General features: G+C 46.4%; 2 protein-coding genes and 2 long non-coding RNA genes across 13 annotated transcripts in view; 2 read left to right on the top strand and 2 right to left on the bottom strand.

Moving 5' to 3' along the window:
• Nucleotides 1-2,359, top strand: part of GRN (granulin precursor) — a 33,543-nt gene extending 31,184 nt beyond the window's left edge. For all 3 annotated transcript variants that reach the window (XM_083582729.1, XM_083582731.1, XM_083582730.1), the window contains exon 15: nucleotides 1,738-2,359. In XM_083582729.1, coding sequence (XP_083438855.1) covers nucleotides 1,738-1,884 — 147 coding nt within the window. In that variant the 3' untranslated portion in view covers nucleotides 1,885-2,359. The remainder of the gene's footprint in view (nucleotides 1-1,737) is intronic.
• Nucleotides 38-11,836, bottom strand: LOC310748150. 5 transcript variants are annotated; one of them, XR_014541110.1, is made up of 7 exons: nucleotides 11,822-11,836; nucleotides 10,893-11,093; nucleotides 7,943-8,000; nucleotides 5,398-5,465; nucleotides 2,356-2,433; nucleotides 1,459-1,572; nucleotides 38-307 (listed from the first exon to the last, which is right to left on the bottom strand). It is a non-coding gene; the product is annotated as an uncharacterized lncRNA (long non-coding RNA). The 5 variants fall into 5 exon arrangements; XR_014541111.1 differs by lacking the exon at nucleotides 11,822-11,836 and having other exon boundaries at nucleotides 10,893-11,578; XR_014541112.1 differs by lacking the exons at nucleotides 7,943-8,000; nucleotides 10,893-11,093; nucleotides 11,822-11,836 and having other exon boundaries at nucleotides 5,398-5,608.
• On the top strand, nucleotides 4,197-10,170 carry LOC310748156. The gene is made up of 3 exons (XR_014541133.1): nucleotides 4,197-4,544; nucleotides 7,655-7,717; nucleotides 9,259-10,170. It is a non-coding gene; the product is annotated as an uncharacterized lncRNA (long non-coding RNA).
• A 4,624-nt stretch (nucleotides 11,837-16,460) lies between the features above and the next one.
• GJC1 (gap junction protein gamma 1) overlaps nucleotides 16,461-22,803 on the bottom strand; it is a 34,527-nt gene continuing 28,184 nt past the window's right edge. For all 4 annotated transcript variants that reach the window (XM_083583380.1, XM_083583378.1, XM_083583377.1 and 1 more), the window contains exon 2: nucleotides 16,461-18,052. In XM_083583380.1, coding sequence (XP_083439506.1) covers nucleotides 16,858-18,033 — 1,176 coding nt within the window. In that variant the 5' untranslated portion in view covers nucleotides 18,034-18,052 and the 3' untranslated portion in view covers nucleotides 16,461-16,857. The remainder of the gene's footprint in view (nucleotides 18,053-22,803) is intronic.

Genomic DNA, 22,803 nt, shown 5'->3' on the forward strand with positions numbered 1-22,803 from the left:
ATGTGAGTTTTCTGGGAAATTCTGAACAAAAGAAAAATTCCTGTGCAAATTTATTTTTATTTTGCTTGTGTTTACTAAACAAAGCTACAAAAAACCCAAACCGGCCACCTTTGAAACAGCCAATATCACATTTCCAATTGGCATCCAATCGCTGTTACCAGTGAAGTTAGATGAATTACTGGAAAAATTTCCACTCTGCAGCACCGGTAATGACGTTCGTGCTTTCTTATGGATGATGCGATTTGAGTCTTGCCTTGCTTCTTGTTGTGGTGTGCCATTTCTCCCTCCCATCCTCATGAAGCTCCTCCTGTTCCGAGGGGAAGGGGGTATTTGTAATAATCTCAACAAAAGTATAAATATTAAATAAAATAAAAAAGGGAAGAGAATAGGTCGTACCTTGGAAGTCGAACGGGATCCATTCCAGAAGTCCGTTCGACTTCCAAAATGTTCGGAAATCAAAGCACGGCTTCTGATTGGCTGCTGGAAACTCCTGCAGCCAATCAGAAGCCCCGCTGGACGTTAAGCTTCCAAAAATAGTTTGCAAACCAGTACAGTCACTTCCAGGTTTGCAACATTCAGGAGACAAAACGAGAATTAAGCTGTTCGAAAACCAAGGTATGACTGTACATTAAAAAACCCTTTTAAGAAGTACGTATTTTTCGCTCTCTAGGATGCACTTTTTCCCCTCCAAAAATTAAGGGGAAATGTGTGTGCGAATGCAGGCTCCTTGGCTTCAGCTCTCTAGGATGCACTTTTTCCCCTCCAAAAATTAAGGGGAAATGTGTGTGCGAATGCAGGCTCCTTGGCTTCAGCGATAGCCGTCTGAAGTCTTCGGAGCGCAGCGCGAGTTCCCGCTGCGTTCAGGAGGCTTCAGGTTCCTTTCGCTGAAGCCAGGAGAGTCTGGTCTTTGAGGCTGGCAGTGGGGGAAAGCCGCGCTTCCGTGCGCGGCTCCCGTGCGCGGCTCCTGTGGGCTTTTGCGGGAGGTGGGGGAATTCCCCCACCTCCCGCAAAAGCAGGGAGAAGGTCTGGGAGAAGCGCACAGGCTGTGTGCAGCCTGTCCGCTGCTCCCAGAGCTGGGGGGGAGGGGAGAATAATATTTTCCCCCTTGATTTTCCCCTCTGAAAACTAGGTGCACCCTATGGAGCGAAAAATACGGTAGTTCAATAAAATATATACTATAGTTTTTTGTAGTCTTAAGTATATGTTAATCCATGTGTTACTATGGTTTTGACACATACATTCCAAATATCATTAAATTCTCAATGCGTAATCTTTGTCTGAGGCTATCTGTACATGGGCTGTAAGAGTTATTACTTGTCTCTACTGCTATCCTGTCACGGGGGGTCCAAGTGGAGGCTGGCCCATGAGGGTAAATGGGGCTGCCCCACCAACCTCTGTCTTGAGTCCTTTATCCCTCCTCCTCTCTTACTTGCAGCTAATCCAGGGGTGGCTCTGTGCCTGCTTCCTCCATGGACTATTCCTCTTGTTGGTGCTGGGTTGTCGCTCCTTTTTCCACCAATCTTGATGGGTTTTTCAAACTCACCAGCCTCCTCGAGGGTCCAAGTCAGGCCTCTTGAGACAGAGCAGAAACATGAATAAACATCCTAGTACCGTCTTTTCAGTGTCTTGCAATCTTTTAAACAGGAAGTTGTCTAGATTTTCTAAGTCTTGAGTACTCCTTTCCGACAGGAAGTATCACCCCATCATTTTTGCCTCTCTCTTTGTCTCCCCCTGCAGGGCTCCTGCTGCTCTGACAAACGCCACTGCTGTCCGTCTGGCTACCGTTGTTCCTGGAGGGGCACTGAATGCGTTAAACAGAAGCCACTCCGCTGGGACACGGGTGCCTTCACCCATCGCTCTACCCAAGCCCATGCGTTGCTCTGAAGTGCCTTTTCGTGTCTGGGCTCTCCCAATACTTGGGCACTGGAGCGAGCTCTGCTTTTTTTCAGGGAGGGACATTTGTAAGCGTGTGCAGGAGAGCTGGGCGACTTCTGCCAGTTTGCTGTTCTGATCATGAAGGGGATTCCTGCTGCCTTACGCTTGCCCCCTACGTGGAGGGAATACTCTCTTCTTTTGAGGCATTGCCAGAGAGAATAAATCCACTCTCCCCCATCCTCCAATGCCCACCAGGGACCCCTGGCTTCACTGCCATGCCCCAGTCGTAGCTGCAGCCTGGAAGGGTTGCCATCTTTGGCTTCTTGTCCTGGGCCAAGATTTATGCAAGCTTGGGGGTCTTGCTCTGTCCCTGCAGTCCTCTTTACCAAAATTGTTTTTGATTACTTTTGTGCTGTTTCTTTAAAAAAAAGAAGAATAAATCTTGACACTGGATTGGCAGTTGTTTGCTGCTGTGCTTACCAACCATGGGTGTCTACTGTCTCATTTTGGGTTTCTTTGCAGCCATTGTGTGTGTTGCCCCTTCTCTCCTTCTGTATCCTGTATAGAAATGAAATAAATAATAATAAGCACAGCCAGGATTTGACCCTGAGATCTAGCTTCGGTGGAAAGTGCTGTCGATAACGGGAGGCCTGCGTCGTCAGCTGAAACAATGGCTTTAAAAGCCGGGAATTGGCCCCAGTGGATGTCTCTTCTGCTAAATAATGGCAGCGACTATTCTGAGCTGCTGGTCAAGTTGGGGCTGGTTGCTAGGCCAGGTTCTCAAAAGTGGTTAAAAACCACTGCACTGCGTTCTGTATGGCTGGGGTGAGTGGCCTTTTCTGGCTGACTGTTGGAAGAGTTTTGTGATGCACAAAATCCCACACATTATTCCTTCACCGCAGGGGGCTGGACTAGCTGACCTTCAAGGGTCCCTTTTAACTCTATGATTGTAAAGGCATCCCTTCCTCTTTGCAGCGATTGTATATTTTACTCTAGGAGGCTTAGTTTGGTCACAATCTAGTCTACCCTGCCAGAGTTAACACTAAAGACATTACTTCTGGTAAGCTGAGCCACGGTGGCCACTAGAGAGCCATAACTTTTTGTCTCTGGCTTTTTAGATCTGTCTACCCATGTACTATGGGACGCAGGTGGCGCTGTGGGTTAAACCACAGAGCCTAGGACTTGCCGATCAGAAGGTTGCCGGTTCGAATCCCTGCGACGGGGTGAGCTCCCATTGCTCAGTCCCTGCTCCTGCCAACCTAGCAGTTCGAAAGCACATCAAAGTGCAAGTAGATAAATAGGTACCACTCCAGTGGGAAGGTAAATGGCGTTTCCGTGTGCTGCTCTGGTTCTCCAGAAGCGGCTTAGTCATGCTGGTCACATGACCTGGAAGCTGTACGTCGGCTCCCTCGGCCAATAAAGCGAGATGAGTGCCGCTACCCCAGAGTCGGCCACGACTGGACCTAACGGGCAGGGGTACCTTTACCTTTACCCATGTACTATCTGAAACCAAAGGGGTGCATTGGCTGCACATATTGGCATTATTTTCAGCTCTCCCACCCCCAGTATTTGTTAATTTTAAGTCAGCACACTGAGCAAGAAGAGTTCTGTGGAAGATGTGTGTTCATCAACCCTGTTTCCCATCATCTGCCTATAAGAAACCTCCCTTCTCTAGTGGTTACTGAAAAACCCTAAAACCAATCCTTGCAATGTTCCAGTTTGAGCTTACAAATGTTGATTTTCAGCTGACAGAAACTCTGACCAACTTTGATATTGTTCAATCTTGGAAATGTAAAAATCCCCCAACATTTGCAGACCGACCGAAGAAAAACTTGAGAAACGGTCTTGCAAATAAAGGCAACGTATAACACAAAAACACTATTTATCGAAGGATGGCCCATGGTTCTACATTTCTGGAATGACAAAAGAGCAGACACCTCAATATATATTTTCTCTACTTTCCCTTCTGTTTTCCTAATCCTTTTGTATCCATATTTTGTCCTCGTTTTATTACTGTGCGTTAATATTAAAATTCAATTAATTTTAAAGTTGGGGAGGTTTCCGTAGCTACGACGCCAGGGATTGAACCTGGAGCCTTCCATATTGCAAAGTGGGCTGTCTTAATCCTGTGCTCTAGCCATCTCTAAACCCATGAGGTGCGAGTTACCTACTGCATTTAGGAGGTTGGGAATGGTGCTGAAGGAATCTTGATTCGTGAAAAATGGAGCTACGAAAGTGAAGAGGGATGCTTCAGCATGCTCAATTCAAGAAGAGTGCCAAAGCAGGTGGGTTGTCAAGGTAACAGTGACCTGCCCACCTTTATGACATCTTTTGCGGCTGCTTTAAAAGTCACCAACCAGAGGTGTCCAGGGTGGGAATGAAGAGAGTAAATCTTGATTATGGGAGAACGAGTTTGTACATGTAGAAGTGGAGGTTTTGTGTTTTGGTTTGCTCTGTTACTTATATTTTTTTTACCTATATTTTTTTTCTATTTAATATTTATCTTGTAGCTTTATACCTTCGTATTTCATGTTTTATTAGATAGCTAGGGGTAGGATTGGGAGTTGAGGCAGCTTAAGTCGGATATTTAGGTAGGTGAAAGAAGAGTTCTACTTATTTTTTTTAAGAGCGGCTCTTGCGAGAAGACAAGCTTCGTAATCTTAAAAAAGGTAAGGAGGATTTATTCTGCTTCTACTTGTATCCTGGGGTTAAGAGCCCAGGATTCCCCCCCGGCCCTTGGCGGCTGCCAGGCCAGTTGCTCTGCTGAGTCCAGCACCTACTGACCAAGAGACCTGTAGGACTCTCTCTCTATAGCAGGCACCCCCAAACTTGGCCCTCCAGCTGTTTTGGGACTACAATTCCCACCATCCCTGACCATTGGGTCCTGTTAGCTAAGGATGATGGGAGTTGTAGTCCCAAAACAGCTGGAGGGCTGAGTTTGGGGGTGCCTGCTCTATAGCCTTTATTTTGGTATCTCTACACAAGACATGGAGTGAGGGACGAACCACACCCTCCGAACTACACAGGTCAAGTCACTGCCCCAACTCTCCACCCAAAGCAAAAATGGGCTGGAAGCGTGCAATAATCCCACAAGTACCCCATTAATTGGATTACCGACGCCAGGATGTCTGTGTTAGCAGTTCCTGATTGTTCCGACTGGCCATTATAAACTGGACATGATGAATCACAACGCTGTACTTTTCTGACCTTGCTTTCACCGTTCTGCCCAACCAGGTATCCACCCACCCATCCATATCTACAAACAGATCTATGTTATCTATCTATCTATCTATCTATCTATCTATCTATCTATCTATCTAAACTTATAACATTCCATGCAACCGAAGACGTAAATTTATGGATGCCATAATTAAACTGACTAGTCTTTAAGGCACTACCAGCCTTTTGAGGTGTCTTTCCACTCCACCCACCCAATCAAAAAAGGCCCACTAAGAAAATTAACACCCCTTCGAAGTACCACTAAGTTTTTTGTTTCAGTTTTTTATAAATTGTATAACTTACCATTCTTATGCAAGGTAATTTACTCCCACCAAGGATAAGCCCATCTACAATTTTCAGATCCTTTAATTCTGAAAGAAGCACGAGTCAAAAGAGAAAGGAAAAGTTAAAAAGGATGTAGAATACCAATAAGCTTGGCCCATCATCCCTGTCCCATCAGCTATGCTGGCTGGAGCTGATGGGAACTGGGAGTACAATGGCATCTGAATGGGCACAGTTCTCCAACCCCTGTGCCCAGCTTGCCTCCCAGACATTATGACCTGTTATGTAAGATGGGGAGGGGTCCAGGTAGCAATGCAGAAGATGGCCATGAAGGCCAGACCTGGGCCTCTTGAGGATGGATGCAAAGACCCCAAAAAGCATTAGCCTGCAAGACTAGCATCACACCCAGTACTGACTGCCTCTCTTTACCAGCTTAGGCAGGAGCAGTGCACTAGCAGAATTCTGAACACCTCATTTTTAAGTGCATCCAAACACATTGAATCATCCTAGCATTGTAGAGTTGGAAGGGACCCCAAGGGTTATCTAGTTCAACCACTGCAATGCAGGTAAAGGGTAAAGGGACCCCTGACCATTGGGTCCAGTCGTGGACGACTCTGGGGTTGCGGTGCTCAACTCGCTTTATTGGCCAAGGGAGCCGGCGTACTGCTTCTGGGTCATGTGGCCAGCATGACTAAGCCGCTTCTGGCGAACCAGAGCAGCGCACGGAAACGGCGTTTACCTTCTCACCGGAGCGGTACCTATTTATCTACTTGCACTGGCGTGCTTTCAAACTGCTAGGTTGGCAGGAACAGGGACCGAGCAATGGGAGCTCACCCCGTCGCGGGGATTCGAACCGCCGACCTTCTGATCGGCAAGCCCTAGGCTCTGTGGTTTAACCCATAGCGCCACCCGCGTCCCCTGAAATGCAGGAATCTCAGCCAAAGCATCCATGACAGATGGACATCCAACCTCTGCTTTAAAATCTCCAAGGAAGGAGAGTCCACAACCTCTAGAGGGACACCGATCCTTTTTCGAACAGAAAGTGTTTTCCCTGATGTTTAGTCAGAATCTCCTTTCCTGTAACGTGAAGCCATTGGTTCAAGTCCTCCCCCTCCAGAGCTGGACAAAACAAGCTTGTTCCCTCTTCCACGGGACACCCCCTGATATTTTTGAAGATGGCGACCATATGGCAATTACTGGCAGGATCCATAGGGTGCATTTCTCCCCTATCTTCTCACTAAAGGTCCTTTATTCTGCTCCTATTGCTGCAGAAAAACATCAGCCTGCAAAGACAAATCCTCGAATTCTCCAGCAGCTGCTTGCTTTTGTGTGCCCTCCCATGGTGAGCTAAAGGTACTACCACGGGAAAAAATCAGACACAAAACTGACAACTAAAATAAATTCTGTGGTCATGTCTGTATTCCATCACAAGGCATCTAAAGAGGCAGTAATCAGGTGTCCCCGGCGGGACTTCTCACCTCTTCGTAGGGCTTTCCCCTTTCTAAAAAAAGAGTGAGGTAAACCTACCTGGAGATTTAGAGCAGTAAATTAAAATAGAATGGCAGAAAGAAAACAATGGGTTGGTACCAAAGCAAGTTGATTTGTTATGTGGCCTTAGTGCACCGATAGGTTCAACACTATCTATTTTTAATTTCAAGCTGTAGTGAGTTGCCGTCTGGATGCAAATGGGAAACCTGCTTAAAACTGGTTCAGTCGGGAATTGTGGGTAGGAAGGTGGAAATATCTAAATTAATGGTTCTTATTAGCCTGAGTAACACAGAGTTAGAAACAAAAGAGGAATGTAAATGGGTAAAATTGATGGTAATTGCAGCCAGACAGGTTATAGCGAGTAATTGGAAAAATGCAGAAGAGCTAGGGGTGAACCAATGGAAGGTAAAATTGAAAAATATTATAATCTTAGAATATCTTAACTGTGAAGATACATAACATGAAAGGGTTTAAGGTCAGTGAGAAGGAGGAGGCTTGGTTTGAGAATAAATTGAATTATTTGGGCAGGTTTGAACAATTTGGGGCAATTAAAATGTTAAAAGTTAAATAAACCTTGTGGAGGGAGAAGTGTTAAGGTATATAGAATTGTACATATGGTTGTTCTGAATATGTTATTATTGATTATGTAAACCCAATGTATCAGCCGCCTGAGGGTTTTCACTGTTTTCACTGTTTGTTTTTTTACCAACAACCAAAACACAACCAAACTGGTTCAGTGCCCCCCAAATCTAATAAAAATTATAGTGTGCGTTGTCCCTTTTCCCAATAGAGCATCTCAGACTAAGGACCAGAAACAGGACGCCAGCCTGAGCAGTGGCCCATCAGAAAAAAGGTAACCGAAGATAAAATCACACTGCGGTTAGAAGAGAGTTCTTCACTCCTCCTGGTAACCCTCCTCACCTATATAATATATACATTCTTATATTCCCTGCAGGCCAGGGTGCACACATACATCTTTCTAGATATGCAGTTGGCTAGCAGCTCCCTGGCAGCCACAGAATTCTTGGTTGCCTAGGAGGCCCAGGCAAGTCCTCAAATGCAAGGTTTTCCAGCTTACCTCTCGGTCGTGGCCATCTGCGTGTGCTTTCAGCCTGGGCTTTCCCGTTTTGCCTCTCCTGAAAAGCAAGTGCAGATCACTTCATTACATTCCTCCATTGCTATATTTTGAGGGGGGTGGGAGAGGAATCTGAACACTGGAAAAACAGCAGCAAAACTGACCAGCTGCAGTGTTTTGAAATACCGTATTTTTCACTCTATAGGACGCACCCGACCATAGGATGCACCTTGTTTTAGAGGGGGAGAACAAGAAAAAAAACAACCTCCCCCTCTCTGCTCGGTGCCCCTTCAGCGAAGCGGCAGGAGAAACGGAGCCCCTTCCATTTCTCCTCCTGCTTGGCTGAAGGGGCGCTGCGCAGCTCTCCCTCTCTGCTGAAGCCGGGAGAGTCTTGCTCCGACCCCTCTCGCTCTCCAGGCTTCAGCGAAAGCAACGCGAAGCCTTCGGAGCGCGGCACGAGCGCTCCCACTGCGCTTCGGAGGCTTCCCGTTGCTATCGCTGAAGCCAAGGAGCCTGCATTCGCTCCATAAGACGCACACACATTTCCCCTTAATTTTTGGAGGGGGGAAAGTGCGTCCTATAGAGCGAAAAATACGGTACGTTGGGTGAATGACAGGTGCCCACCACACCTGGCTGGTCCTGGCTGTACTGGAAAGTTTCAGGATTCCACCCTTTCCTGCCATCCCGCTCTGCTCCTCAACGTAAGAAAGCACAGATGTCTTAAAGGCAGCAAGAACCCTTTGGAATCTCTCCTGCTACATTTAAGGGCCTTCTCAGTGGTGGCTCCGACCTGGTGGAATGCTCTGTCCCATGAGACTAGGACCCTTCAGGATTTAAGCTCCTTCCATTGGGCCTGTAAGACAGAGCTATTCTGCCTGGCCTTTAATTTATATTCAGCCTGATCTTTTATTTCCCTTCTCTTCCTTCCCCCCCTCCCCTTTTATGAAGATCACCCGCTCTGAGACCCCACAGCTAATTCTCCCCTGGCCTCCTCACTGGCCCAAGTAGGGCCAATTCAGCCAGCTAGCCCTGGGGATTATCTAACTGATTTTTGATTTTTATTGTTATTCATGTTTTTATACTGTATTTTATGCTGCTTTTATAATTAAGTGTTTTAAAGTATTTTAAATTTGTTATTAGCCACCCTGAGCCTGGTTTTTGAACTGGGAAAGGCAGGGTATAAAAATTTATTATTATTAATTATTATTATTAAAATGTTTCATCCCACACTGTCAGTGTGTCCTTCTGATCTTCCAAAGGGTCCATCATTCTTCCTTATTAACACAATGATCTTCCTCTCTTTTCTCTATCCCCTTCAGCCCTTCATCTTTGGCCCAGGGACTGAGCTGACTTTGCAAAACGGTTCTGAAGATAAGGGGTGATGAGGGACACAGAGACCGGCGTTTCTGAAGCTGCTGTTAAGAGAAAGAAAATTTCCCACGTACAATACGATGCTTGCAGCTTAGAAGATGAGACACAAATAGTCAGAGAACTGAAGATGGCAGGGGAAAGATCTGGATTACATGCTACAGAGATCTGTACAACCCTGTTATCATGCTATGTTTTAATTTCAGAATCTGCCACTTGCTATTTATAAAAGTGCCCTGGAAACAGCTGAAAACGATGCACCTTTAAAAACCACAAAACTATAACAAGCAGTGAACCAATCTAATTGGTCCCATCCTTTTGTCAAGAACAGACCTACTTCACACAAACTTTAATTCCTTCTGAACGGCCACAATAATACAGTGATACCTCTGGTTACATATGCTTCAGGTTACATACGCTTCAGGTTACAGACTTCGCTAACCCAGAAATAGTACCTCAGGTTAAGAACTTTGCTTCAGGATGAGAACAGAAATCGCGCGGCAGCAGCAGGAGGCCCCATTAGCTAAAGTGGTGCTTCAGGTTAAGAAGTGTTTCAGGTTAAGAACAGACCTCCGGAACAAATTAAGTATGTAACTAGAGGTAGCACTGTACATTGATTTTCAGTATTCTTTAGATACATTAACAAACACACAATACATTTATTAGTGGATGACATCTTACTGATTCTTTCCAACCTGGCAGAAGCAACCCTGTGTTGAAGACTATACTAGCAGAGTTTGAAAACACTGCAAATCTAGGAACTGATGACATTAAATCTGAGATAAGGTGCCTCAATATCCCCCATGATCTGGCAAAGGCACCTTCAGAATATGTTTTACATTGAAAATAAATAGCTTTGAATATTCAGGTTTACAAGTTCCCTGAAGGAATTCTGGGTGTTGAGTCATGTTCCTGGAATTTAAATATTTGCTGGCTAGATGCAAGAACCATTGTAAAGATGGCGGTTCTCCCGAATTTCTCTTGCCCGTTCCCAGTATTACCAATAAGGAACCACTAACTTATTCTCCTAAAATGGCAGAAAATGTTGGAAGTCTTCTGCAGTGAGGATAAGGGATCGGGAAGTGGCAAAGGTTCCTTATGCAGGAAGTGGAAGGATTTAACTTGCTAGGCCTTAGAAAGTGAGTGTTCCCAGTCAGCTGACGGAACAAAAAGGTTTCTGCTTAGTTTTGGACTCGCGTGGCAACGCCAACAGATTGAGAACAAATCTAGGGTTTTGGTTTCAAAGAGTCTGAATGGAAGACAATGTCATCTTCCATACCTTCATTGCAATTTGCAAAATGCCTTTGAAATTAATACACAGAGGGCAATCCTAGCCCTGTTCATTATAAAAACCCGGTGCTGAGGTTTCTGTACCACAGTCTTGTGCTGCTGAAAAACCTTTTAAGGGGCTTTTGGTTATGCTGAGCAGTTTGGTATTGGTTTGTTTTTTTAAAAGCCAAGCTACCAAAATCCCTTTCTGTTCTGCATTTGTCCCTAACTACTATGTGCTTCTGACACTGGGAGCTGTTGCAAACCCAAGAGTACCACAAACTGCTCTCCAACCATGCTGGTTTGCATTACTTACCTTCTCCCGACGCCTGCAAGTTTTGGCTTCCGACCAGCAAATTTCCCCCCCTTCCGTCTCGAATGCCTTTCTGTTAGCATCACATTGACCTTCCGTTTTTCCGTCGTAAAAGCACAATGCATCTGTATATTTCCAGGGTTTAAATGTGAGCACAGGGCTCCCTAAGCTTTGGAACACGGTTTGCGGAATGCCCACTCAGTCCTGGAAGGAACGAAAGTGACTGATAAAATGAGTGTTTTTAGAGCACATGCAGAAAGCCTCAGGATAAAGAGTGCAAGTCTGCATCACATGACGTAAAAGTAAAATGAGCTAGGGTAGTGTAATGGCTGGAAGAGGAAGTTGCAGATCAGTGAGTTCCAGGTTCGAATCTTGCCTCTGCCAGGAACTCACTAGGGTGGCCTTAGGCAAAGCTACTTTCTCTCATGCTTCATTCTGCCCCTTCCATCTGCAAAATAGGGGAGAATAACTTACCTCTCAAGGCTGTTGCAAGCATTACAACATCCAGATATTGCACATGAAACACACGGAACACTTGAAATGTTTACAGGTGTTATGTCGTATAAAAATTATATTTAACACAAGTCTTTAAACTTGCTTGTGACAAGGAAGGAGGCTTCTATTTTTAAAAATCAAAATTTGACTCCCTTTTTTTCGCTGTAGGGCATCAGTGACTGATAATAGTATATATAGCCAATGGTTTGTTTTTTAAAAATACAATAAAATGCTGAGGACTAGTAACTTTTCTGGATTTATTTGCAAGCTGACAGGAAGCCCTAGCACCCACTTCTGCACTGGCCATGCCTGAGGACGCGGCTCTCTCATTGTCCTCAGAGCAGACTCTCCAGTTCCGCAACCACAAGAGTGGCTTCTGAAAAATTCATCATGAAACGGAAGCATGCAAATCTACCAGATTCCGAGGCATCTTGTACCTCTAGCCAATAGCAAGCGGCCTACTATGTCGCAGGAGTTATTGCATCTGTGTTCAATACCTGCAAAAACTCACAGCCTGCCAACAAAAGAATAGCAAGTATTAGGCGTATTTTATTCCAAGGCCTTTCCTGGAAGCCACATACTACCCTATGAGAGGATAGCCTGTCCCATAATATTAAACTTGATAAGCTATAGTTATTCAGCAGCGAGGGGAAATGTATTCTGCACATGCTTAGGGACACTCGAGCACTGTTGCTTGACGTTTTCCTAAGCTGACAATGACAAGGAGCTCCAGGGCAAAAGCCCGGCTTCAATAGAAAAATTCATCTAGTCCTTTTCCTCCCCAACAAAGAGGTTTTGAGAACTTGCCGTGTGACGGCTCGTCGGCATAAAAGAAACATCCACTTCACTGGAAGCCACACATGCTCCATTTCAAAGTAAGATGAACTCTCCTTCTTGCAGCTAAAATGAATATGAAACAGCTATGGAAACAAGGGTTTGGAGCTGAAGTCACTTTGCATTTGGGGGGAGAAGTTTAACTGCTGGCAGCAAAAGTTTGCCTCTTTTCCTGCGCAAGTGCAAAGGAATGCAAATGATTGTCGCAGAGAGAAGCAAGCGGAAGCAAGCCCAAGCAACTACCGTCATAAAAAGGTAAAGGGACCCCTGACCATTAGGTCCAGTCATGGCCGATTCTGGGGTTGCAGCGCTCATCTCGCTTTATTGGCCGCTTCTGACTAAGCCGCTTCTGGCGAACCAGAGCAGCGCACGGAAACGCCGTTTACCTTCCCGCCGGAGTGGTACCTATTTATCTACTTGCACTTTGACGTGCTTTCAAACTGCTAGGTTGGCAGGAGCAGGGACCGAGCAACGGGAGCTCACCCCGTTGCGGGGATTTGAACCGCCGACCTTCTGATCGGCAAGCCCTAGGCTCTGTGGTTTAACCCACAGCGCCACCCGCGTCCCATACCTTGGGTTAAATATGCTTCAGGTTGAGAGTTTTCAGGTTACTGCCGGGTTTCGCAGGTCGCGCATGCGCAGACGCTCAAAATGACATCACGCGCATGCCCGGAAACGGCAAATCGCGATCCGCACAGATGCGGGTTGCGTTCGCTTTAGGACGCAAACGGAGCTCCAGAACGGATCCTGTCTGCATCCAGAGGTACCACTGTATGTGGACACATGCACATGGTTTTCCAACTTCCTGCCTTTAGGGATTCCCTTCCTGCCAAGTAATTTCTCTGCATCCTCAGCAGAGGCAAAGGAGGCACTGCCCCACCAACCTCCCTGCCCTCAGCCAGGTTGCCCCTGCCTTCTTACAACTGGTCAGGGGGTGGGACCCGCCTGCCGTTCGCTCCGGCTCCCCCTACTGTTGGCCTCCCAGGTATCCACTCTACCATTGGACACCAGCAACCACAGTGTGTCGCAGAAGATTCTGTGGCTTGTCCTACAATGAACCAAGCAGGGCATAGGCCAGGCCTTCTGGCCTTTGCATGGCTTCAGGGGGACTGCGGGCACACTCTAGTATGCAAACACCCACATCCCAATGCATACTGGGAATAATGGGCAAGTTGTCTTTCCAACTCTTTACTTTACTGGTCCTTCTGGGTTGTTCAGAGGTTTTGAAAGCTGCCGTTTTCAGCTTGTCAAGGGATGTGCCCCATTCCGCCCATCGCTTTGCCTGTGCAAATGGGCTGTGCACACACAACAGCTGTTGCACACACCCCTATCTTGCGCTGGGTGCCGATACATCTGGGCAAAAAGGTAGAATTCAAGACCCGTTTCTGTAGTCTGAAGGCAAGCACTGGACATACCAGCATCCACGTCGGGAAAAGGCAATTCTTGGCACCTCAAATGGGTCTGCCTGTGCAGCTGCCACCCATTTTTCAGAGCGAATGGAAACAGGCACCCATGTATACTCTTCCTGGTGCCACTGTCGGCAGGCTTCCCATCCGCAGTGCTGGTCGGGTATCATTCTGCATCTACGTCTAGAGAAGGGTCACAAAAGGGAGATGGACAGTTTACAGGCTCCTTCCTCCTGCTCCTCTTTCACCTGCCCCCTCCCAATTGCAGCTTTTAAGGCATCCGATAACCTTACGTCTCAAGAGCCATTTCCGATCGAAGAGTCAAGGAATAGTCAGATAAGCCAACTTGCTTCAGCTCAGATGGGTTAATGATCAAAACTCATTCTAAGGTTAATGAAGATATCCACAGATAAGGTTTTTCGAACTTCCCATCGCGGACAGAAACCATCCTCAGGGGAACTTAGAAATCCAGCATGTTTTTTCAGCCCTCTTCAAGGTTACAACAACAACAACAACAACAACAACAACAGATAGGTGCTGCCTTTTAAAAACCAGAACCATGTATTTATCTAAAGTTGGTCCAGAAAGGTTGGTAAAGATTATGACTATCTTCTTAAAACTTTCGGGACAGTCTCTTTTGCATTCGAGTCAGCTACTTTACTAAGATCTTCGGAGAAGTCACTGATCCACATACAGTCATACCTCATGTTACGGAAGCTTCAGGTTACGTGTTTTCGGGTTATGGACTGCAGGAAACCCGGAAGTACCGGAATGAGTTACTTCCGGGTTTCACCGCTCGCACATGCACAGAAGCACTAAATTGCACTCTGCGCAGAAGCGCCCGGCGCAGACGCATCGCTTCAGGATGCGAACGCTGCGGGTGTGCCTCCATCGCGGATTATGTCCGCAACCCGAGGTTCCACTGTACTCAATTATTCTCCTCTGTTATACACCCAACTCCTATCCTTTAGAAGCCTTTAAAAGGCAGCGCAGGCATGTATTTCCAAGGAAGCTGTGAAGTAATGGATCCGAACATCCAGAATGTAGTTTATATGGGTTGGATACCCTGCTTAAGGATAGTCAGGATGACTAACTTAAGTCTTGTGATTTCAAAGGATCTACCCTAAGCATGACTAACTCTGGAGCCAGTCCTATCCCTCCGCCAAGATTTGCATACTTTGAGTTGCCTTGAGGGTTTTTTTTGGGGGGGGGTTGAGAGAGAAAGATGGAAAGCTGGACGTTTCGGAATACATCCAAGTAGGTTTCAGCCTGGCCACCCCTGACTTCCATACCTTGGGAAGAAATCATAGAGCAGTTCTGCGAAGAATAGCCCCATACCACCAGAAGACAGGGAGCAGAACAGAACAGCACGGCCCTGGATGTGTAATACATTATTAGTTGAAAGTAGTGTACACTGCACATCAACCTCTCATCTCTGTTCTCCCTTGCCCTTGCCAAAAAGGCATCACCGAAGGCACTAAACATTGCCTTCTCTGTTGTCTAATTATAAACCTAAGACAAATGCCAAAATCCGACTGGTCTCTTGAGCAAAACAAACTCTGAACACATCTCTCCCCTCCGCCCCTAGAATTCGTATTGCTCTGAGCAATGAGAAAAATGGGAAGCCATTTAATCAGAACAGCCCTGTCATTTAGCAACAATGAAGAACCCTTCAAACAAGGCTGTATGCAAAGGATCCTTTTTCGGAGATTTGGAGGCGAAATTATTTTGCTATACTTGCCTCCCAAATATCCATGTGCATGAATTCCGCACCTCAAATGACTATGGTTCTCTGGTTTAAGCAGCTATTTCAGTTCTCACAGCGCTTCCAAAAGCTCAGAAAAATCTGTTTGTCCAGTGATGAAGGCGGTACAGCCTGGAGTTGGTTAGTGAGTGGGTGTTGATAATGCCAAGGTTGGAGGTTTGATTCCCATATGGGACAGCTACGTTATTCCTGCATCGCAAGGGTTTGAACGAGAAGATCCTCAGAGTCCCAACTCCACAATTCTGCGGAGAATTACCGTATTTTTTGCACCATAACACTCACTTTTTTCCTCCTAGAAAGGGGAAATGTATGTGCGTGTTATGGAGCGGATGCCTGCGGGTGGCGGGGGGGATCTGCTGCAGTCGTGAGCAGAGGATCCATGGTTCCCCTTCCTTCCCTCCTCCATGGTTACAAAGCATGGATCCACATGGATCCTCAGGATTTTTGCATTGGGCTACTCCAAACTCACTGTCAGATCACATGTCTGTAGCCACAGCATGAACCACAAAAATCATATATCCACTATTTCGTTTAGAATATTTTTTTTCTTGTTTTCCTCCTCTAAAAACTATGTGCGTGTTATGGTCTGGTGCGTGTTATAGAGCGAAAAATACGGTATATTAGAAAGCTTCATAGCCTACCCCCTTTAATTCTCTGAAAAGCTATCACTTCTCTACCATTTCAGTTCCTCCCATGTTTGAAAAACTAGTGTAGAAAAAAATAAGCACACATCGGAAGTTAAAGAAATGATAAGCTAAATATCCAGATTGTGACACTCCAGGCAAGCGCTAAATACACGGCTGGTGTAAGGCTTTCTTACTGCTGCCAAGCCACAATCCCTCCCTCTCTCTTAGTTAAGCAGTCGCTGAAGAATTGTGCTAGGCATCAAATTGACACTTAAAAAAAATTACAATATTCCCATCCCTGGTTCATGAGCTTCTCTAACTTTTTTTTTTGGGGGGGGGGAAGCACCTCATGGTCAAAATTCAGGAAAATCTAAGGTGAATTTTTTTTTTTAAGATCTGCAGGCCTAAGGGGGGGAAAACAAGCACCTTACAAAAACACCCAGAATTACCAACTTTGTTTCCTTTTAATATAAAAAGTATAACTGAGATATCCAATGTACAAATACCAAAAATTGTGCATAATAAAATGTACCATAATGCTGTACACACAGTGTAAACCGTTCCAACGAGAATGATTGGGTTTTTAAAAAATAAAAAAATAAACCCGGGTCTTCTCCTGACCTGGAAGAAACAAGAAATAAATGTTCTGGAAACAGTGGAATGTGAGCACAAATGCTTCTTCTCCCCCCCCCCGCCCCCACCCCTTTGGAGAGTGTCCTTTGGCAGCCCCAAACACCCCTGAACTTAAACAAAGCCAAACATTTTATTTATGGGAATTCCTTCGGCAGCGAGTCTGCTGGTCAGCGTAAGTAGCACAGCGTTAATTCCCAGGCGGGGCAGCGTCAGATCCAGACCGAGGTTTTCCCATCCCCTGACTTGCTGCTGCCGCTGCTTTTATTTGAGCTGCCCTTTGGCTTCTTCTCCTTGGAGCAGGGTGGGTTGTTCTGGTTGTTGTAGGCTTGGATGGCGAGGTCTAAGCGTTCCTGGGCGACTTTGATTTCCCGCTGGAGGGTCTCCAACTCGGTGGGGATGTTCTCCTCGTTGCTCCCGTATTGCTGCTCTTGGGCGATGTTCGCCTTATTCTGCTTGTAGGCCATTTTGGCGTTGGACAGTTCCGTGTACTGGATCTGGTCGGGCTTCACCGCGATGTTGTAGCCCGGAGGCGCAGACGGCGTGTTCCAAGTGAACGGGTAGTTGTAAGTCCCCGAGTCCTCCAGCTCTTTCTGCTTATTGTTCAGCGTGTCCCGGATGGTGCCGAACCCCAAGTGGAGCATTTCCCACACGTTCAGAAGTAAACACAGGCAGCTCACGCCGTACATGATGAGCAGGAAGATGGTTTTCTCCGTAGGCCGCGAAATGAAGCAGTCTATCGTGTGCGGGCAGGGCTTCCGGCTGCAGAGGAATCTCGGGCTCACCTCGAACCCGTAGAGGAAATACTGGCCGACCAGGAAGCCGATTTCAAAAACAGTCCTGCTCAGGAGTTGCAGTATATAAATCTTCATGAGGCCGTCCTCTCGGATGCGCCTCCTGCCGTCGTGCTTCACTTTGGTCGGAGGCGGGTTTTCCTTGTTCTCGCTCTCCAGCTCAATCTCTGGGTACATCATCGGGTCTTCCTCGTGGTCGTCCTCAGCCTCTTCCAAGCCCCGGTGCTGTTTCCAGCGCATGGGGAAAGGCTTGCTTCTGAACTTCCTCTCCGTTTCGCCGTGCTCCACCATCCGGGCGATTTTGTGAATGGCGTAGGCGAGGTACATCACCGAGGGAGTGGAGACGAGGATGATCTGGAAAACCCAAAAGCGGACGTGGGAGAGCGGGGCGAAAGCGTCGTAGCAAACGTTCTCGCAGCCCGGCTGTTCCGTGTTGCACACGAACTTGCTCTGCTCATCGTAGTAGATGGACTCCCCTCCCACGGCGGTGAGGACGATGCGGAAGACGATCAGCAGCGTCAACCAGATCTTCCCAACGAACGTGGAGTGGTTGTGGATTTCTTCGAGGAGACGTGTCAGGAAACTCCAACTCATGGTGGTCAAAGGCTGTTAGCTAAGAACAAAAAAAAGGGGGGGGGAGAAGAGAACGTGGCTATTAATATCTCGATATAAACAAAGCAAAAGCCCTCTTAATCCCCAAGCCACTTTGCAAGAGTGCAAGGAATCTGAAGCAGAAATACCGCAAGACTGGTTAACGTGCAAACAGTGCAAGGAAATGAGATTTGTCCTGTTGTGCCGTGAAATATACTACGAAAACACACCTAAGAATAAATTTCCAGCTCTGCGAAACTTTCGTCTACCAACATTTTGCATATACTTGTTTCTACCATTGCATGTTATCCTGTACTTATATACTTGAATAATTTAACCATTCTCTACATTTCCAAAGACCAGCATAAAAAAACCCACATTACACCCCAACTAAGGAAAAGGCCGGTTCACACAATGGAAAGGAAAATTATTGCCAAGTGGTATTTTGAAATTACCTGCTGCTGCTGCTGCTATGCATTATCTATTTCACTTTGTTTTTAAACTATGTACAAATGTGGATTTGAGTGTGTGTATTTACTCACAAGCAGGGCATTTATATAAATCACAGACTGATTTAAATTATTACAGTGCTACCTCAGGTTACAGACGCTTCAGGTTACAGACTCCACTAACCCAGAAATAGTACCTTGAGTTAAGAACTTTACCTCAGGATGAGAACAGAAATCACGTGCTGGTGGCACAGCAGCAGCGGGAGGCCCCATTAGCTAAAGTGGTACCTCAGGTTAAGGACAGTTTCAGGTTAAGAACAGACCTCCAGAACGAATTAAGTTCTTAACCCGAGGTACCACTGTATTTAAATTATTATTTAAATCACCAAGAAGGAGGCTGAAGCCTCCAACATTCCAATTAACATATTTCCTAAGTAAGCATGTATAACTAATTGGTAGTTGTAACCATTAAAACATATCTGCTTATTACAGCATTTATACTTCCTGGGCTCCAGGCTCATGCAGCTGAGGGCCAGATCTCAAGGGGATCCATGAGGCTTTGGGTCCAGTGGATCCAAACGGCTTAACAAAGCGTACTCCTTGGGCTTTGGGTCGTAAGTGAACAATGCAGTCTATATCTTAACTGGCCCTAAAGCAAATGCTGCCTGGTTGTCAAGAGTTTAAAAAGTTGTAATTTATAACCCCAAAAAGCATGTTATTTAACATTTGATAACCAGTTTAAAGCAGGAGTGGGGAACTGCAGGTCTAGGGGGCCAAATGTGCTTCTATCTGGCCCTGAAAACTCTCTCCAGGCCATGCACACCCCATCCTGTTCTGCACCCTCCTCAAGTAGTTCTTCCTGGTTGCAAAGCATCCTTGAGCAGTGATGCTGCTTGCTTAGATGGAAAATGCAGAGAATGGTGATGGTGTGTGCAGAAAATTAATTTTGCATGGCTAGAATATAGCCTATTGCAGGAGTTCCCAAAGTGCAGGGCGCACCAATGTTCCACAGGATTCATTCAGGTGGTCTGCACTGGTAACTCTGTAAAGTCATGCGCTTGGGAAGGTGTGTACAGCAACTGCCCCATTGTTCCGACAATCAACAGAGCCATTAAAAAAAAGATCCTATTTAAAATTTTAAAGTCTGGTTTTAAAATGCAACTTTTTAAATCATTGGGTTGTGTTTTTTTAAAACCCACCCTGGAATAGGATGTCCTACTGCTGTATCCCAACCTTTGGTTTTCAAGAATCTGCCCAGCTGGGCAGTGTTCAACTTGGTTTGAAGGTGGTTAGGGTAAAGGGACCCCTGACCGTTAGGTCCAGTCGTGGACGACTCTGGGGCTGCGCCGCTCATCTCACTTTATTGGCCGAGGGAGCCAGCGTAAAGCTTCCGGGTCATGTGGCCAGCATGACTAAGCTGCTTCTGGCGAACCAGAGCAGCGCACGGAAATGCTGTTTACCTTACCGCAGGAGCGGCACCTATTTATCTACTTGCCCTTTGACGTGCTTTCTAACTGCTAGGTGGGCAGGAGAAGGGACCAAGCAATGGGAGCTCACCCCGTCGCGGGGATTCGAACCACGACCTTCCGATTGACAAGCCCTAGGCTCTGTGGTTCTGTGCCCCTAAAGAATCGGGTTCACAGTTTGGACACCGCACTATTGCATGAGGCAAAGGTGGCATTGGTAGCTCAGAGTGCCGTTAGGGCTGGGCGATATATCGATATATTGTCCAAAACCAGTTTGAAGTCCAGTTCATGATAACAGTTTCATGGTTTTTGCCCTGGCACTATACTGCGAACCATGGTGTCTGGGGGTGTGCTATGCAAAAATCACAATGTGGGGAGAACCGTGAAGCCAGCCACTGTCTCCTTCCTTATTTTAGACATCTTGATTTATTGGTGCATCGCAATGTTTGGCTGGTGATATAATCGCGATGTTGAAAACCAGATTATCGCCCAGCCTTAAGTGCTGTTTATCAGCACAGAAGCACAGCCAACAAATAAAGGAAGTGTATTTGTGCTCTTCATGGAAATTCCACCTTGCCAAGTGGGTCAAAAGTCAGTCTGGTGTAAGTACGCAAACTCATAATCTAGGGAGACTTGGTTTCAAACACCCATTCAGCCATGAAGTCTATTGGATAACTTCAGATTGAACCCAACGCTCCCTCACAGACTTGTTAGGTATAAAACAGGCCTGAGAAAACTGTGTCTTCCACCTTGAACTCTGTGAAGTTAAGGATGAGCTAAAAATAATAAACAAGAGCTGTGAAGTTGTCCAATCCTTTTTTTTTAAAGAAAAGGGGGAAAAGGCTTAACATGTATGTACCGTGCAGGGAAAACATTACAGCCAAGAGGCAATCCAAACATGGACATGGGCAAGTTAACCTTCTCCAATCCTAGGCCCTTATCTCCCATAGAGTATGACTCTTTTTTAAAAAAAAGGCAGAGACAGAAATATCTTTCAGGAGACAGGCCAACACGCCTTATTAGGAAAAAGATTATATTTATGGGAGAAACCCTTCCCACTTCCAAGGCTATTTCAGCAGAGGAAGAAGCTGCCTAGGGAGACTGCAGAGTCAGTCTCCTTCCTCTGGCATTCACCCCAACCCTCAAGACCTCATGCTCTCCTTACCATTTTAAGTTGTCCACATACATGGAGATTAAAACAGTCTTTTTTTCCGTAATGGGAGGCTGTAAAACCTACAACCGGGGTTGAGTTTCCATTCCGTATTTTATTCCAAATGAGCTATGTTCACATGCGCTGCTAAAAAAAAAATTGTGTGTGCATGCGTATCTCATGTGAAAGGTGCCAGGCAGAGCAGTCATAATGGGGGCACAGAGAGCCAGCAATCCTCTATGCCAGCAGAAGCTGGTGCAGAGGCTAATTGCCCACCATCCTAAAGGTAAAGGTAAAGGGACCCCTGACCATTAGGTCCAGTCGTGGACAACTCTGGGATTGTGGCGCTCATCTCGCTTTATTGGCTGAGGGAGGCGGCGTACAGCTTCCGGGTCATGTGGCCAGCATGACTAAGCCGCTTCTGGTGAACCAGAGCAGCGCACGGAAACGCCGTTTACCTTCCTGCCAGAGCGGTACCTATTTATCTACTTGCACTTTGACGTGCTTTCAAACTGCTAGGTTGGCAGGAGCTGGGACCGAGCAACGGGAGCTCACCCCGTTGCAGGGATTCAAACCACTGACCTTCGGATCAGCAAGTCCTAGGCTCTGTGGTTTAACCCACAGCGCCACTCGCGTCCCCGCCCACCATCCTAGCCACCCTCAAAACCAGCAAGGAAAGGAAGGGGGGGACTAGAACTGCAATCCTCACCATTTAGATCGGCCTCTGGGAGAGGGTCTCCTCCCAATCCTATCATCCAGTGGTTGTACTCTCATGTTTTGTTTTGTTTTGTTTTTGTCTCTCAGAGAAACGAACGAGCCGTTTATTCAGCATGCATCCTGATTTACACAACCCTTACACAACAGTTAAAACTATGTCTGGTTTCCATACTGTTACAGGCCACCCCAATTTCTGCTGAGCGGTAGCAGAAGATTCAAGGGTTCTTGGCACTCAACCAGAGTTTCTGTTTCCTTGGGGGAAACTGAGATGCAGCAGAGACTAGTGGCTTTAAGAAATATGGTTCGTTTGCAGAGTTTTATGGAGACAGAGAACACTGTGTTTACATCCCAAGAGGGGCTTGTACTTCGCAGCAGCCCAGCAATGGATATGGAGGCATCCTAAGCACCATCCACCTCTCTCTTTGCAACAGCCTGCTGCCCTTTAGTCCCCGCATGGAGTTCTGCCCACTTCCTGTTCTTTCTTCCCAGAAACCCCTGCTCCCCACACCTCCGTTGTACAAGGACACCCTCTCTTCCTGTGGTGACATCACATACCCCTGTTACCCTGGCAACCTCCCTATGGGCCTTCTGCCGGGTTGATTACATCCATTGACGGGCTAATGGAAACCAATGTTTCTTCAACGACCCACCATCACCAGGTTTGCCTCATGGGGAAGATAGCTGGTGTTATTCCCAGCCCTCGCTAAATTCAGGAATGCATAAGTTTGCTCAAATTCTGAACCTGCGCTGAATGTGTATATTATGGGGAGTCTGCCCACCCCCCCCCCAATTCTTAACAGTACATGCTATTTATTCTGATTTGTTTACAGGGCAGTTACATGACAGTGCGAATTGCTTTCAGGGAAGGAGCAGAACAGTTCTGCAATCCCTATGGATCACCTTAGGTGTAAGATCACCTTAAGGCTGCTTTCTCATGGTTTTGACACGTACAGTGATATTTAAGGGAACTGAGCCTACACTTCGAAATGAT

Source organism: Podarcis filfolensis, assembly GCF_964270895.1.
Source record: "Podarcis filfolensis genome assembly, chromosome: 13".
NCBI classification, from domain to species: domain Eukaryota; kingdom Metazoa; phylum Chordata; class Lepidosauria; order Squamata; family Lacertidae; genus Podarcis; species Podarcis filfolensis.